Below are 14593 nucleotides of genomic sequence, written 5' to 3' on the forward strand. Positions count from 1 at the left end.
ACAGGCAAAAAAAAAAAAAAATCAGATCTGAGAAAAGATCAGAATCGAGCATTAAGGCCTGCGGTGTGAACGTAGCCTCTTTGTCTCCCTGTGTCCGTGTCAGTTTGTCAGATGTCATTCCCCAGTGTTACTCTCAGTCTCCTCGTGCTCCTTGTGGATTTTCCTTTGTTTTTTGGACTTTGAGTTAGATTCCAGTGGATTTATTTTGTAGTAAGTTCTTTTGTTTGTTTCATTAAATCAGTTTTTAGTTCATCTGCATTTTGGGTCCTTCTCCTTTTGTTTTTGGAATTTTGCCCCACGTGACAGACATGATTTGAATATGGACCAAACGAACACGTAACAGCTTTGGTACTGATTTTTAGTATATGCAGGTCTGTGTGTAATGATAGTATGGTTGCAAGATGTATAAAGGGTTGAAGAATGCTGACTACACATGATCAGAAGTATAACATATGTAAGGGTGTGGGCAGCGTTACATGAGATAAGATCATTTCACACAGCTGATTACTCAAAAATATGCACATGAGGTGACAGAGCCTTCTTACAGTCTTTGAGTTACACTGAAAATATTAATTACTTCAAAATCTGAGTACAGTCAATAGATTAAATAACTAATTAATATGGTCATAGGTTTTTTTAAATAATATTATTATTAATTTTTAAATTTTACATACATTTAACAAACACAAATGAACATTTGCAAACAATTGTAACAGACTCTTGTACATACATGTTGACACATACATACCTTAAAATAATAAGGACATACAACACACTCGACACACAGCAGTTTTAAGAGGACTGCATGTTTTGATGTTTAAGAAACAGCAATAAAGGTTTCCACAAATCTTCAAAATCCTTTATCCTCCCTCTGGTTATGTAAGTCAGCCTCTCCAATGCGATGCGAGTTGTCATCTCCCTCATCCATACATTTATTGAAGGTATATCAATTTTCCTCCAGGATAGGGCTATCATCGTCCTAGCCTGAAAGAGTCCAAAATCAATCAAAGCTTTCTGCTTTGAACTTACACTAAAGTCTTTTGGATATATACCTAATACACAAATCTTAGCATGAAAAGAGCCTTTAACTTTAACAATCTCAGATATAGTCTGAACAACTGTTTTCCAGTATTGTTGTAGTTTTATACAATTCCATAAACAATGAAAGAGAGTGCCCTTTTCCTCCAAACATTTAACACATGTGTCTGGAATGCCAGGGGACCAACTATGAGGTCTGACTGGGGTAATTTAAGTTCTCATCAACCATTTGTATTGCAATAACTTCATGCTTGTATTAATTGATTGTTTCTGGGCTTTAAAACATGTTTCTTCCCACTCAGTAATATCTATATTCTCGTTAATGTCCAATCTCCACGCCTCTAATCTATCAGTGGTGGACTCCTTATCATATGATATTAAAGCTGTATAAAACAGAGATCTGTCTCTTCCCAGCTAGATTCCAAGTGTGAGATTTTCAAGATGTGATAATGGAGGCTCTGATATTACATTTTTATGTTTTGCTACTATGAAATGTTTCAGTTGTATATATTTAAAGAAGTGCTTTTGGGGGATTTTGTATATCTGACTTAGCTCATCAAAAGTAAGACGGTCACCATTCATATAGAGGTCACCAATTTTCTGCACCCCTTTATTAGCCCAGATTCTGAAACCTCCCATCTGCTCTTCCTGGTTTGAAATATGTATTTCCCCAGATTGGGGAGAAATGTGAGATCAGTGGAAGACCTTCAATATGCTGATGGGCTTTATACCATATGATAATAGTATTTTAAGAAAATGATTCTCTGTTATTTTTTTCAAATTTTTTAGATCACCTGAGTATAAGTAAAGCTTCAGTGGAAGATTTGGTATTGATGATTGTTCAATTTTAACCCAGGCTGGAAGAGACTCTTCTGAAAAATAAAACATGGCAGATCGCAACTGGGCAGACCAGTAGTACCACTTCAAGTTTGGCATTTGTAGGCCTCCCCTTTTATAGGGCAGGTAAAGTAGTCTTAGTCTCAATCTAGACTTTTTATTGTTCCAGATTAACTTGCTAAAAATTAGGTTCACTTTATCAAAAAATGATTGAGAGAGAGGGAGTGGAATAGATTATGTTTATGCGGCCAATCATTGATATGGGCATTACCATCCATCGATCAGGCTGTTCCTGTATTTCATCAATAAGTGGGTTATAGTTTATCGGTACAATTTTGTTAATGTCTGGGGTGATCTTGATACCTAAATAGGTAAATCCTTCCTTTGCATTTATAAATGGAGTTTGTATGATTGGTTTTGATCTCTCCTCTTTATTTAGAAAAAGTATTGATGACTTTGTGTCATTAATGTCGTATCCAGAAAATCTTCCAAATAATTCGATCTGTTGGAGTAAGTTTGGGATACTGACTGATAGATTTGTTAAAACAGAATTATATCGTCAGCATATAAAGATATTTTATGTTCCAGTTTTCCAATCTGGATGCCTGACATGTTTGTATTTGTTCTAATCATCATAGCCAGAGTTTCTAAAGCCAGTCTAAACAGCATCGGTGACAGAGGGCACCCTTGTCTAGTGGAACGCTCCTAAATAACTGGTTTAGAGACTGTACTATTTGTTAGTATACTTGCAGCTGGATTTGTGTACAATATCTTTATCCACTTAAGAAACTTAACTCCAATCCATATCTAGGCAAAATGTTAAACAAATATGTCGAGCATCTAGTGACAGCACCACTGTGTCTTTTGCATTATACTTTGCATGGATTATATTGAGAACTCTTCTTATATTGTGAAACCCTTGGTGTTTAGGCACAAATCCATTTTGATCATTATGGACTAGATGTGGGATATAGGATTCCAATCTCCTTGCTGGAGCTTTACACAGTATTTTTGTGTCACAACCAGTTAGGCTTATTGGTCTATATGAGGATCTTTCAGTTGGAGTTTTCCTGGTTTTAGGATCAACGTTATCATCGCTAGTCTTAAAGTCGGTGGGAGCGTTCCATTTTGATATGATTCATTATACATGTTTAAGAGTGGGTCAATTAATTTTCCTTGGAAAGTTTTGTAAAATTCAATCGGCAGCCCATCGGGCCCTGGGGTTTTTATCACTACTGACACTTTGAATAGCCTTTGATATTTCTTCTTTTGTCAAATCTCTGTCTAAATCTCCTGAAGATGTGACTATACTGTTAATTGCTCTCTCAGATTGCATTTTTTAAATTCTCCATGCCAAAAGTTTTCCTGCTTTTTCTCCTTGATCATAATAGGATTGTTTCAGCCACATTAAACTTTTTACAACTTTATCAGCAGACAATTTATTGTATTTGGTTCTCAAAAGAAGTAGGTGTTTTTGTTTTGTTAAATCATTCTTCTCATTTCGTTTTGTCTCCAAGGATTTAATTTCTTTCTCCAAATGCTCCATCTCTCTATTTTGTTGTTTTGTTTTAGTGGTTATGAAACTGATCATTTCTCCTTTGCTATATGCCTTAAATGCTTCCCATCTTATACTGGCACTAGTTTGGTTAGTATTTAGTTCAAAGTAACAATCAATTTTAGCTTCCACATGTTTTACAAATTCTGGATTTTGCAACCATTTTGTCTGAAGTCGCCATTTAGGTGAATTGTTATTAAATTTCTCCATGTGAATATTAAATGAGATATCAGCATGATCACTTATTACTAAACTGCTGTATTCACAGCTTTCAATCTTTGAAATAAGTTCCTTTGAGACAAGAAAATAATCGATGCGGGAGCGAGATTTACCAATACATGATTGGCAAGAGTATTCTATTTTGCTGGGATTTTGTTCTCTCCATATTTCAACCAAATTTATATCCTCTATATATTGTTTTAATATTTTTCTTGTTCGTGCTTTATAGGTATCACAACCTGTAGATCGGTCTATAACAGGATTTAAAGTGCAGTTGAAGTCTCCTCCAATGATAAACAATCCTTTTAGTGTAACCAAAGTAAGAAAGAGGTCTTCAAAAAACTTGGGATTGTCCTCATTTGGACCATAAAGACTGACAAGATTTAACGTGTAAGAGAGGACATTACCATGTGCAATAACATATCTACCTGCTGGATCTTGGATTACTCTTATAGTTTGAAATGGTATAGTTTTGTGAATAAGAACAAGTACACCTCTAGCATAGTTATTAAATGTTGAATATATTACCTGACCGGGCCATCTATTTCTTATTGTTTTAATATCTGAAGTTGTAAGATGGGTTTCTTGAAGAAAAATTATCTTTGATTTAAGATGCTTAATACGGTTCATAACCTGTTTCAATTTTGCCAGTTTCTTTAGTCCCCTGACATTCCAGCTCATAACTTTAATTCCAGTACTGGGATTTTTTGTTTGTTCCATAAACAGTACATCTTAGTCATACAAGTGTAATAAGAAAAAAGTACATCTACCAATGCCATGTCGAGAGTGTAACATTCATAGAAACAAATAAAAAACACACACAAAGTACACATTGGAGTTCCCAAACTTCCCCTTCCCTTATTCAAACAGAAAAAAGAGGGGCTTGCGCTGGTCCACTCAGGGGAGGAGCAGCTGAACTACGTAAACCTGCACCAGGGACCGCCTGTGGTGTCCGTCAAACAGGCACCTCAGAGTTTTTTAGAACTTACATCCTGAACCCAGATTGTAAAAATTATAACCGTGTTAATGGTTGAATTTTCCGGTTTGCCTGATACCAGGTAGAAATGAGAGTAAAGAAAATACAGGTGATCATTAAAACAGAGGTATCTTCAATGATAAAACTGGCTTAAAATAAAAGAAAATTACAATAATAATCATTATACAGGTCCATTCAGTGGCAAAAAAGGTATTTCTAGAAACATAGGCAAAGGATAGTCGCTATGGCAACCTATATATCTCTAATAAAAGAGAAACCAAAAAAAAAAGTCTCTATGGACGTTTTAATCAGTACCTGTCAGGCAGTCCGTGTACCTTTACTGCAGTGAGTCTGCAGAAAAAAAGATCCTTCACTGCTGTCGTGGTCCGACCTCTCAGGGATGTCCTCGGTGGAAATCCTCCGCTTCTTTGGAGGTAGAAAACAGGTAGAAAACATTAGCTGTTGTATAGTTGTACAAGCAGCAGTAGTAGTATAAATAGCCTTTAGAGTCGTAGAAGTAGTATCAGCATTTGTAATAGTATTACCAGTTGTGGTAGCAGTGCCAGTATCAGCAGTAGTGGTTGGTGTACTACCACCACTATTAGTAGTAGTTATATAAGTTCTATATGTTACAGTTATATGTGTAGTTATATACGTTATTTAAGTCCAAGGTGAAGTGAAGTATTACTATTTACTCAGTGACACGCACAACAATTTTAATGTACCTGTTTCTAACTTGTAAAAATGGCAATAAACTCTATTCTATTCTATCTCCACAGTGTATTTGTTTCTATAAACATATATATATATAGAGAGAGAGAGAGAGAGATGAGGGGGAGAGAGACAAATAAATTAACATAAATTATTATTTGATTACCTTTGCAATTAAATATTTCAATCTAAAAACATATTTTCTATATATGTATATCTTTATCTTTCTATTTTTATACATACAACTATATGTCTATGTATATACATTTGTAAATATATAATGGCTGAACATAAAAGATTCCCAGACCTCTGGACTTAAAGAGTAAAATAACTAAAATTGTAGGCTACATTGGTAGAAAGCCCTTTCCGTTTTTTTTTTTATTCAAATGTTCTGTATTAATAGCACATGTTTTGACGTTGACAATAAAGCAAACCGTATGAAAATCGGTTGAGAAATGAGCAAGTTATGATTTATTTTCAATGTACATGCATTGCCTTTAATGTCGCCCCTGCCAAGATGGCCGCCACATAGGCACGTCGCTTAGCAGGCTGCCACAGCGTGCTGGCGTATCTACTGTTCTGTAGATATCTATGGTTTCACAGTCCAGGTCTTAGTATCTTAAATTTTTGTAGGAATGTTGGTTTACAGCAGTCAAAACTGCAACATTTTTTATGAAGTGAATCTGATTGATTGAAAAATATGGAAAAACTTGGGAACCACCTTCTTGTTTTTCTCTGCAGGTTTAAAGACTTCCATGAAGTGGACCAAGAGAAGTTTCAGAATAAAACGAATGGCATCACTCCACGCCGCTGGCTGCTGCTGTGTAACCCCGGACTGGCTGACGTCATCGCTGAGGTAAGAGCTCTCCTGAGACCAAATTTAGAGGACTCAGTCATGATTCAATAAGAGGGTAGAGGATTTACATCCCTAACTTTGACTTAGACTGAGTCTTTTCTGAATCAAAGCCTCAGCAGCTCAGTTTGAGTTGGTCCTAATATACTACAACGTTCAGGTTCTGCTGACCAACTGAGATCGCTTCACTCTAAGCCTAAGTTCCTCCTTAAATCACATCTGAATCTTAATTTTCTGTCTGCAGAGGATCGGAGAAGACTTCCCCACTGATCTCCTTCAGCTAAAGAAAATCCTCGAGTATGTGGACGACGAGTCGTTCATCAGAGACGTGGCCAAAGTCAAACAGGTCGGTTCGTCTGTCTGTGCGTGTGAATGTCAGCATGTCTCTTCAGCCGTCTGACCACCTTTTCTCTATCTCTGCTTTCAGGAAAACAAGCTGAAGTTCGCCACATTCCTCCAAGACCAGACGCAGGTGAAAGTGAACCCAGAGTCCATCTTTGACGTCCAGGTGAAGAGGATCCACGAGTACAAGAGGCAGCTGCTCAACTGTCTGCACGCCATCACGCTCTACAACCGTAAGACAGAGCAGTTAACACCGATCTTTGTGGTGTTTCCACAGCTAAAGTCTGTCCAGCCTCTCTCGTTGTAATGGGAAAGCCATCTCTTTCTAGAGATCTGGATCATTTGGCTTAGATCAGTAATAACAGCCAGTCTTTGGCCCCCAAACAGCTCTTCATGTGTCATCAGGCATTTTAAATGTGGATTAAAGAACAAAAACGAAAGAAAGTAAATTGGTTTTCATACAAGAGCCAGCTACTGTTGTTTATATTAAAGAGCTGGCTCTTAAAAACAGACTCATTCATGAACCACACATCATTATACAGTCTTATACACAGATATTCCCACAATCTTCCCCTTACATTGCCTGTACTTTGTTGGCAACTTTTATAGAAGTGGGTGGAACTGGCGAGGAGGGAGGGAAAACCTCACCAGTTCCACTCATTCCTCCAAAAGGTTCCAGCTATAGCCTGCTGTTTGGCAAAAATGGAGGGAAAAAGACCGCTACATCCAACATTCTGCCCTCTGCCTTTGATGATGTCATCCTTTAAGTCTTTAATAGATTTTAGAAAGATGATGTCATCAAAGCTCTTAAAAAATTCATCCCTGCCTTTGAAGATGATGACATTAGGGCTTCTAAAACATTCCTATCTTGCTTTTGAAGATGATGACATCAAGGCTTATAAAATATCCCATCCTTGCCTTTTGTGTGCAGTCTAGGCCCCCAGTTATCAAACCAGTCCAACACATGATTTATTATCTTATAAATACATCCGCGTTTCCAATTTTTTGGGAAATTTCAAGCATTTTCATTAAAATTTGGGAATGTTTTTGGTATTTTAGGGAATTTGATACAAAATTTTAGGGGGAGGGGATGGCTTTGAAATTTTGGGTTATTTACGTCAGGATTTTTAGGAATTTACACAGAGTTTTGGAGTTCATTTTTATTTGAATGTTTAAGCTCTATGATAGTATTTACTGAAACATTTGGAGAATATTAGAAGAAATGTTGGGGTATCTTTTATGGAACTTTTTTTTTTCTCAAGTATGTTTATTGAGTTTTGTTGTTTTCCTTTTACAAATAACAAGGAAAGAACAAAAACAAAACAAAACAAAACAGCTCAGCAAGACAATGGCCAATACAATCATTGTGGGCAAAGGTAATAAACATATAAAGTGCAGAAAATAAAAATACAAATAAGACAAGATAAACCAAGAGTACAGTACAGTTCACATGGGCAACGTCCATGGTCAGTCAAGCAAAGTAGTTGCCAGTATTGAAGCAACAGTGGAATTCGAGAAACGAAGGTATGGAGTCCATATTTTCAAAAAGCGTCCTTTTGTAGAATGAAGCAAACATGTCAGATATTCTAAAGGAAAACAATCCATGATTATCCTATGCCAGTTTGCCTTGGAAGGTGGTTTATGACTTATCCATGACAAAAAAATGTTCTTCCTTGCAGCATATGTAAAGATATCATATAGTCTGCTAGAGCAGGTATTCCTAAGTGCATCTTGGTTTGGGTATCCCAACAGTAAAGAAAGAGGATTCATGTCCAAAACCAAACCAAATATTTTTTCTATATCTTTCAGAATGTCTATCCAGTATGCCTGAATTTTAGGACAGAGCCACACACAGTGAATAAAGGTTCCAACAGACATTTTTACATTTCAGACACATAGGTGATTAACCCTAGGATATTAACCCTTAAATCCCTCTGCCACTTCTGTGCAGCACTTTGTGAAATCAGTGCATCAATTTGGCTCAAAACGTTGTAACAACAGGTGATAGATTTCCGCGTTGGACATTGAAGCAATAACCGCTCTATTTCTGATACTTTAGCATTAATATGGAAAGTGGTTTTCTTAGTTATGAAATCTCTAACTTGTACGTATCTGAAAAAATGACATCTAGGAAGTTTGTATTTTACATGAATTTTTAAATTATGTTTAGAAATTTTCACCTAAATTTTAGGGAGCTTTTTTTTTTGTTTATTTTACAGAATTGATGTGGACTTTGAAAGAACTTCTACTTGTCCCAAATAAGTATGGGAAACAAAAATTGTATTTTAAACTAAAGCTCAGGTCTCAGGAGGATAACGTGAAACTGAACATTTCTCTTATGTGTTTCTGATTGTTAATATTTTTTTTCATTGTGTTTCCAGGAATCAGACTGGAGCCGAACAGAGAGTTTGTCCCTCGGACAGTGATGATTGGAGGAAAGGTTTGACCTGATAATAAACCATTAGGTATTTTAAGTGAATTTAACTTATGACTTTGTAAAGTGCAGCTTTAACAGTGTTTATGTCTGTTCTTTCATGCAGGCGGCTCCTGGTTATCACATGGCCAAGCTGATCATCAAACTGATCACCTCGGTGGGTCATGTGATCAATAACGACCCAGTGGTGGGAGACAAACTCAAAGTGATCTTCCTGGAAAACTACCGTGTGTCTTTGGCGGAGCGAGGTAAGAGAAGAGAAGAGTTAAAGTTAGCAGGAACCACTCATTTATGGGTTTTTCATCTGTAAGTAGAGCTGAAACTCCTGAAGCTCTGAGGCTCAGGATCAATGGGAGACCAGATCAATAAAATATGATCACAACTGGAAAAGCACTCAGAGAGCGCAGACCTCTGCCATTAGCCCTAGCACCTAATAGTACAGAATCCTTTAAAAAATTCCTGGATCCAGACGGTGATCCAGATCACTCCCAAAATCTAATCAGTTCTTCTTATGCCATTTCTGACATTTCCTGAAAATTTCATCAATATCCATCCATAACTTTTTGAGTTATATTGCTAACAAACAAACTAATAAACAAGCTAACAAACCCTCCCGATCACATAACCTCCTTGACGGAGGTAATGATGGTTTTTATGTATAAGTAGAGATGAAACTCCTGAACAGGATCAGGATCAATAAAGCATGGTCATACTGATGTTTTTTAACCAGTGATCCCGGCAGCAGACCTGTCAGAGCAGATCTCCACAGCAGGAACAGAAGCGTCCGGAACAGGAAACATGAAGTTCATGTTGAACGGCGCTCTGACCATTGGCACCATGGACGGGGCTACGGTGGAGATGGCCGAGGAGGCCGGGGAGGAGAACCTCTTCATCTTTGGGATGAGAGTGAGCAACGTGGAGGAGATGGACAGGAAAGGGTGAGGATGACTGACTTTATCTTCACCAGAATATTCCCTTTAGCTGGGCAGTGGCACTCTGCTTTGGCGTGACAGTGACGTGGTCTGTGGTTGGAAGAGCTGAGAGTGAACGCCAGCTCATTATGAATGTAATCAATCATATTCCTATCCTGTTCAGCTCAAACACTTCACATCACTTCCCGTTAAGCTGTGCCATATCCTCTTTAGGTACAACGCCAGAGAGTACTATGAGCGTCTGCCAGAGCTGAAACTGGCGGTGGATCAGATCCAGGCTGGTTTCTTCAGTCCGTCACAGCCAGAACTCTTCAAGGACCTGATCAACATGCTGATGAACCACGATAGGTATTGTCCAATCAGAATGCGTGGTTGTGATTTTATTCATGGAGATGAGGTTTACCTCCAGACATTTACCACACGGCGTAGAACCAGCGAAGCTGTCAGTCCTGGATCGGTTAGTTGAGTGTAGCACAAAGACTGGGAGCATAGGGGCCATCAGCTCCACTCAGACAAATCCAGAACTACACCTAACCTAAGGTCTTGCATCAAACCATGTTAACTATAAAAACCTTCAGTCTGACTGTCTGATGTTTCTCCTCCAGGTTTAAGGTGTTTGCTGATTTTGAAGCCTACGTCCAATGTCAGCAGAGAGTCAGCGAGCTCTACAAGGTCAGATCGGCTTCTCTGTTTAATTAGTAAATACTAAAGTGACCTTTAACCTCCTTAGACTCTGTGTGCACATAGGGGGCACTATATCTTGGTTTTCCTACAACAGAGTAATCATTTATGTCATTAGAGTTTTAGAGAAAACAGTCCAGAATGTCCACCCAGGTTTGAGGTCTTTTCTTGATATTTTTATGGAAATTTTTGGTAGCTTGTTTGGATATTTTCATGTATTAACATGGAAATTTGGGGGATATGTTTGGGGGAAATTTGCTTTTGTTGTTGTTGTTGTTGTTTTTGTTTTTTTTTGCATTTAATGGAAATTTATTTATTGGGTTTATTTAAATTTTGGGAGGCATTTAGATTTTTTTCTTGCTTTTTCATGGAAATTCTGGAAATGTATTTTTGATTTTGGGGAATTTGCTTTGAATTTGTGTTTTTTGTTGGTGGGTTGTCTTTGAAATTTTCTCAAATTTTCATGGAAATTTGGATGTTTGGGAAATTTGAATTTTGGTGAATTTTCATAAAAATGTGGGAAATGTATTTATATTTTTAGAAATTTGATTTTAATTTTTTAAGGGGATTTGCTTTGAAATATTTGTGGGTTTTTTTAATTAAAATTTAGGAAATATTACTGGATGTTTGAGTACATTTCTGTTGTTTTCATAGAATTTTGAAGAATGTATTTTTTTTTTTTTTGATCAATTTTCTGGGGGGGGGGGGATGTTTGACATTTTCAGGAATTAACATGGAATTTTGGGGAAATGTTTTTAGAATGTTTTGGCTTTATGATAAAGTTTCTTGGAACTTTTAAAGGAATATCTGAAGAAATGTGGGGGTATTTTATGTTGCACACTCAGGTGTACAGAAATCTGAGGTAATTTCTTTGAAATTTTAGAGAATTTGTGTGGATTTAACTAGAACATGTAACATCTAAATCAGTGGGTCCCAATCTTTTGTCCTTAGGGCCCCCCTACTTGTGTCTAGGAAAAGCTAAGACCCCCCAGGACCCACTTGGAAAAAAAAAATCAGTTTTAATTGTTTTCACTGACAAAATCCCAACATAAAAGGCCTACATATACTTGTTCTTGGCAAAAGATCTACCTCTTGGCCAGGTCACCCTTGTAAAAGAGATCTTTATCTCAATGGGTCTTCATCTGGTTAAATGTATAAACGATCCCTTATTACAACGGCGTATTAGGGCCACTCTTGAAAAATAAATAAATAAATAAAGAGTATTTGTTAATTATCAAGAAATACCTGAATTAAAAATACAGACAGAAGACAGAAGCAGAGTCAATATGGGGATTGGATCTGTATGGCTGAAAGGTATTCTGGGAGTTGTGGTCATTGTGTCACAGCTGCTCTGATGAATCAAACACTGAGCATCAAACACAAAAATAAAAAAGTAACCATGAGCTCCTGTTTCCTTCAGAACCCCAAAGAGTGGACCAAGATGGTGATCCGTAACATCGCCGCCTCTGGAAAGTTCTCCAGCGACCGTACGATCTCTCAGTACGCCCGAGAGATATGGGGGGTCGAACCATCGGACGTGAAGATCCCACCGCCAAATGAGCCGCCATTTGAGGCCCGTAAATGAGGATCTCAACCACGGAGATGTTTCAGATGTCTGAACCTCTGAATGTACAAACTCAGCCAAAGGTGTCACTAAAGTCAGTCTTCTTTCTCGACATATCGCTCATCCTGATTGGATACTGGAACTAACAGCTAACCAGCCACTTCCTGTTAGTTGTCTTAACTTAAACTAAGAAAACTTTGAACTTCTTTAAACTCCTGCAGAAAGCCTTAATTCAGAGCTGGCTGATTGGTTCAAAATGTCAAGTTGAGGTTAAAACCAGCTGACAGTTAAAGTTCAGATAAGTCTCTGTGAAAGTTTTCTTTTGGCAGGATGTTTTTAAAAAAATAGCTATTCATAACTGTTATGTAACGTGACAGTTGAAGATGATGTACATTTTTGTGATAAGGCTTTTAGTTTTTAAGAAATATGAGGATATGAGGGTGCCAAAATCAAAACGCCACATTTTTATGATGTATGATGCATGAAACAGAAGGTCAAACTTAAACACAACATTCTATCACAAACACACAAATTGTTTGTCTGAGAACCAAAAAAAATATCATCAAGCTTCAACGGTAATTATTAAAAATCTGTATTAAAAATAATGGAATCCAGAATAAAAAGCTGAATTATTTTTCTACTTTTTGAAGCCTAAATGAAGTCTGTAGGAGAAATTGAGTTGGAATTTTAGGGCTTGGAATGATGTGATAGAATGTTGTTACTGTCAGTGAGATCAAAGGAGAACAGGAACAACAGGCAGAGCTAACATGATTGGTCCATCCCCCAATTTTTAGAACACAGATATACCAACATTCTTTCACTCATGTTGACTGTCTTTTGTTGACAACTTTTGGAAAAGTGGGAGGGTGGCAGCTATGGTCTACTATTTGGCTAAAATGGAGGGGAAAAGCCCCAACATCCCCAGCTTCACCAACATTCCATCGTCTGGTTTTTCTCTGAAATTTGGACTGGAAATCATTCCTGAATCAGCAGTTGATTTTCTATCACCTCATATCATCAAAGTGTTTTTTTTCTATCAGATTACCAGGAGTTTTGTGAAATGTCATAAATGTTTTTGTTATTTTTGATTTTATAATTTGTAAAAATTCACACAGCCTTGTTAAGGTGTTAAAGTCACTGAAGCTGTATGTACAAGCCCTCTGTTTTGGTCTTCTGCTTTGGGTGTTAAGTCTTTGGGTGGTGTCTCAGTAATGTCCCATGATTCAATGCTGCATTTACAATGCATATTATTTGATTTCCTAAATCAACAGTCTGTTGTTTTTTCAACATAACACTCCTACTGTGCTGACATTTTCTCTTGTGTCTGATCACGAAAGAGTTTGTCCACTTCTAATAAAACGTCTATTCTGTGATTCAGCTATTAGCTTTACCAGCATAAACCTGATCAGACACTTAAATATTGACTGCTGATATCTGATCATGTCACGTTATTCCCAAATGGTTGATATCGGCCGATATTGATATTAAACCAATGGGTCTGTACAGCCCTAGTTTTTCTCTGCTTCCTTTAAGAGAAATGCTGGTTTATTTTAGCCTAAATAATACAAATATAACTCTCAGTGAGCCTAGTACTGTAAACCTTTATAGGTAAATTCAGCTTGTTTAAATTATTAATGTAAACCTTAAAAACCTTTTAGTGAAGTACTACTGGGGGGTCATAAAGATTTGTCCTTTGACTTTAAAAATACCAATCCCATTCATTTCAAAGAGAGAGAGAGTAGTGCTGACATATTTCCCAGTGAAAAAAATGTTTTCTCAGATCTTTTTTTCTTACTTTGACTTTCTACCTTCATGTTTCTTCCACTGACTGACATCACAGTTTCTATTTGTTCAGCCTTTTTGATGGAAGTTAATCTTATTGACTCTTTCATTAAACTGTGGTTTAAACCTAGAGTCTGGGATCTGGGACCTCCTAAGTTCTGAGACTGTCAAAATCAGATTTTTACATATAAATCCTCATTGTTACATGTGCATTATGGGTAATGGAGTTCATGAATGTACTGTATCTGCAGAACTAATCAACGCCTGCTGCTAGAAATAAACCTTCTGTTGCCTTTGTAGAGTTTGTCTGAGCTGTATGTTTACATGTTCAGGACCAGTATGTCCCATAGTGAGGGCCGTGGGCCCCAGTGGGCCCCCCAGGTGGGCTGGGAGGGCTCCTTTACAATCAATATAAACCATCAACATCATTAGAAATATTACCATCACGTTTAAGAAGGTCAGATAAAAATTTTAATTCAATTTCTATATATATTTTGAAAGAACAGAAACAAAACAAAACAAAAAAAACAAAACAGAGGATGAATCTTGCAGACCAGAGTGTCATAGTTTAACTGGTGTCGGATTAAGTGGTGACAATCCCCACTTTCTGATTTTTCTCTGTGCATGTGACACACTTACTAGAACATCGTATCACAAAGACACACATTG

The 14593-nt window shown here is 37.1% G+C and overlaps 1 protein-coding gene across 1 annotated transcript in view; it reads left to right on the top strand.

Moving 5' to 3' along the window:
- The window catches only part of pygb (phosphorylase, glycogen; brain), a 41776-nt gene extending 27555 nt beyond the window's left edge, over nucleotides 1-14221 (top strand). Inside the window, exons 12-20 of the mRNA XM_041789035.1 lie at nucleotides 6078-6192; nucleotides 6434-6535; nucleotides 6617-6764; nucleotides 8913-8971; nucleotides 9072-9213; nucleotides 9696-9903; nucleotides 10111-10245; nucleotides 10503-10569; nucleotides 11999-14221. Of these exons, the coding sequence (XP_041644969.1) occupies nucleotides 6078-6192; nucleotides 6434-6535; nucleotides 6617-6764; nucleotides 8913-8971; nucleotides 9072-9213; nucleotides 9696-9903; nucleotides 10111-10245; nucleotides 10503-10569; nucleotides 11999-12163 (1141 nt within the window). The 3' untranslated portion in view covers nucleotides 12164-14221. The remainder of the gene's footprint in view (nucleotides 1-6077; nucleotides 6193-6433; nucleotides 6536-6616; nucleotides 6765-8912; nucleotides 8972-9071; nucleotides 9214-9695; nucleotides 9904-10110; nucleotides 10246-10502; nucleotides 10570-11998) is intronic.
- The last annotated feature ends 372 nt before the right edge of the window (nucleotides 14222-14593 follow it).

Source organism: Cheilinus undulatus, linkage group 6 (assembly GCF_018320785.1).
Source record: "Cheilinus undulatus linkage group 6, ASM1832078v1, whole genome shotgun sequence".
Lineage (NCBI taxonomy): Eukaryota > Metazoa > Chordata > Actinopteri > Labriformes > Labridae > Cheilinus > Cheilinus undulatus.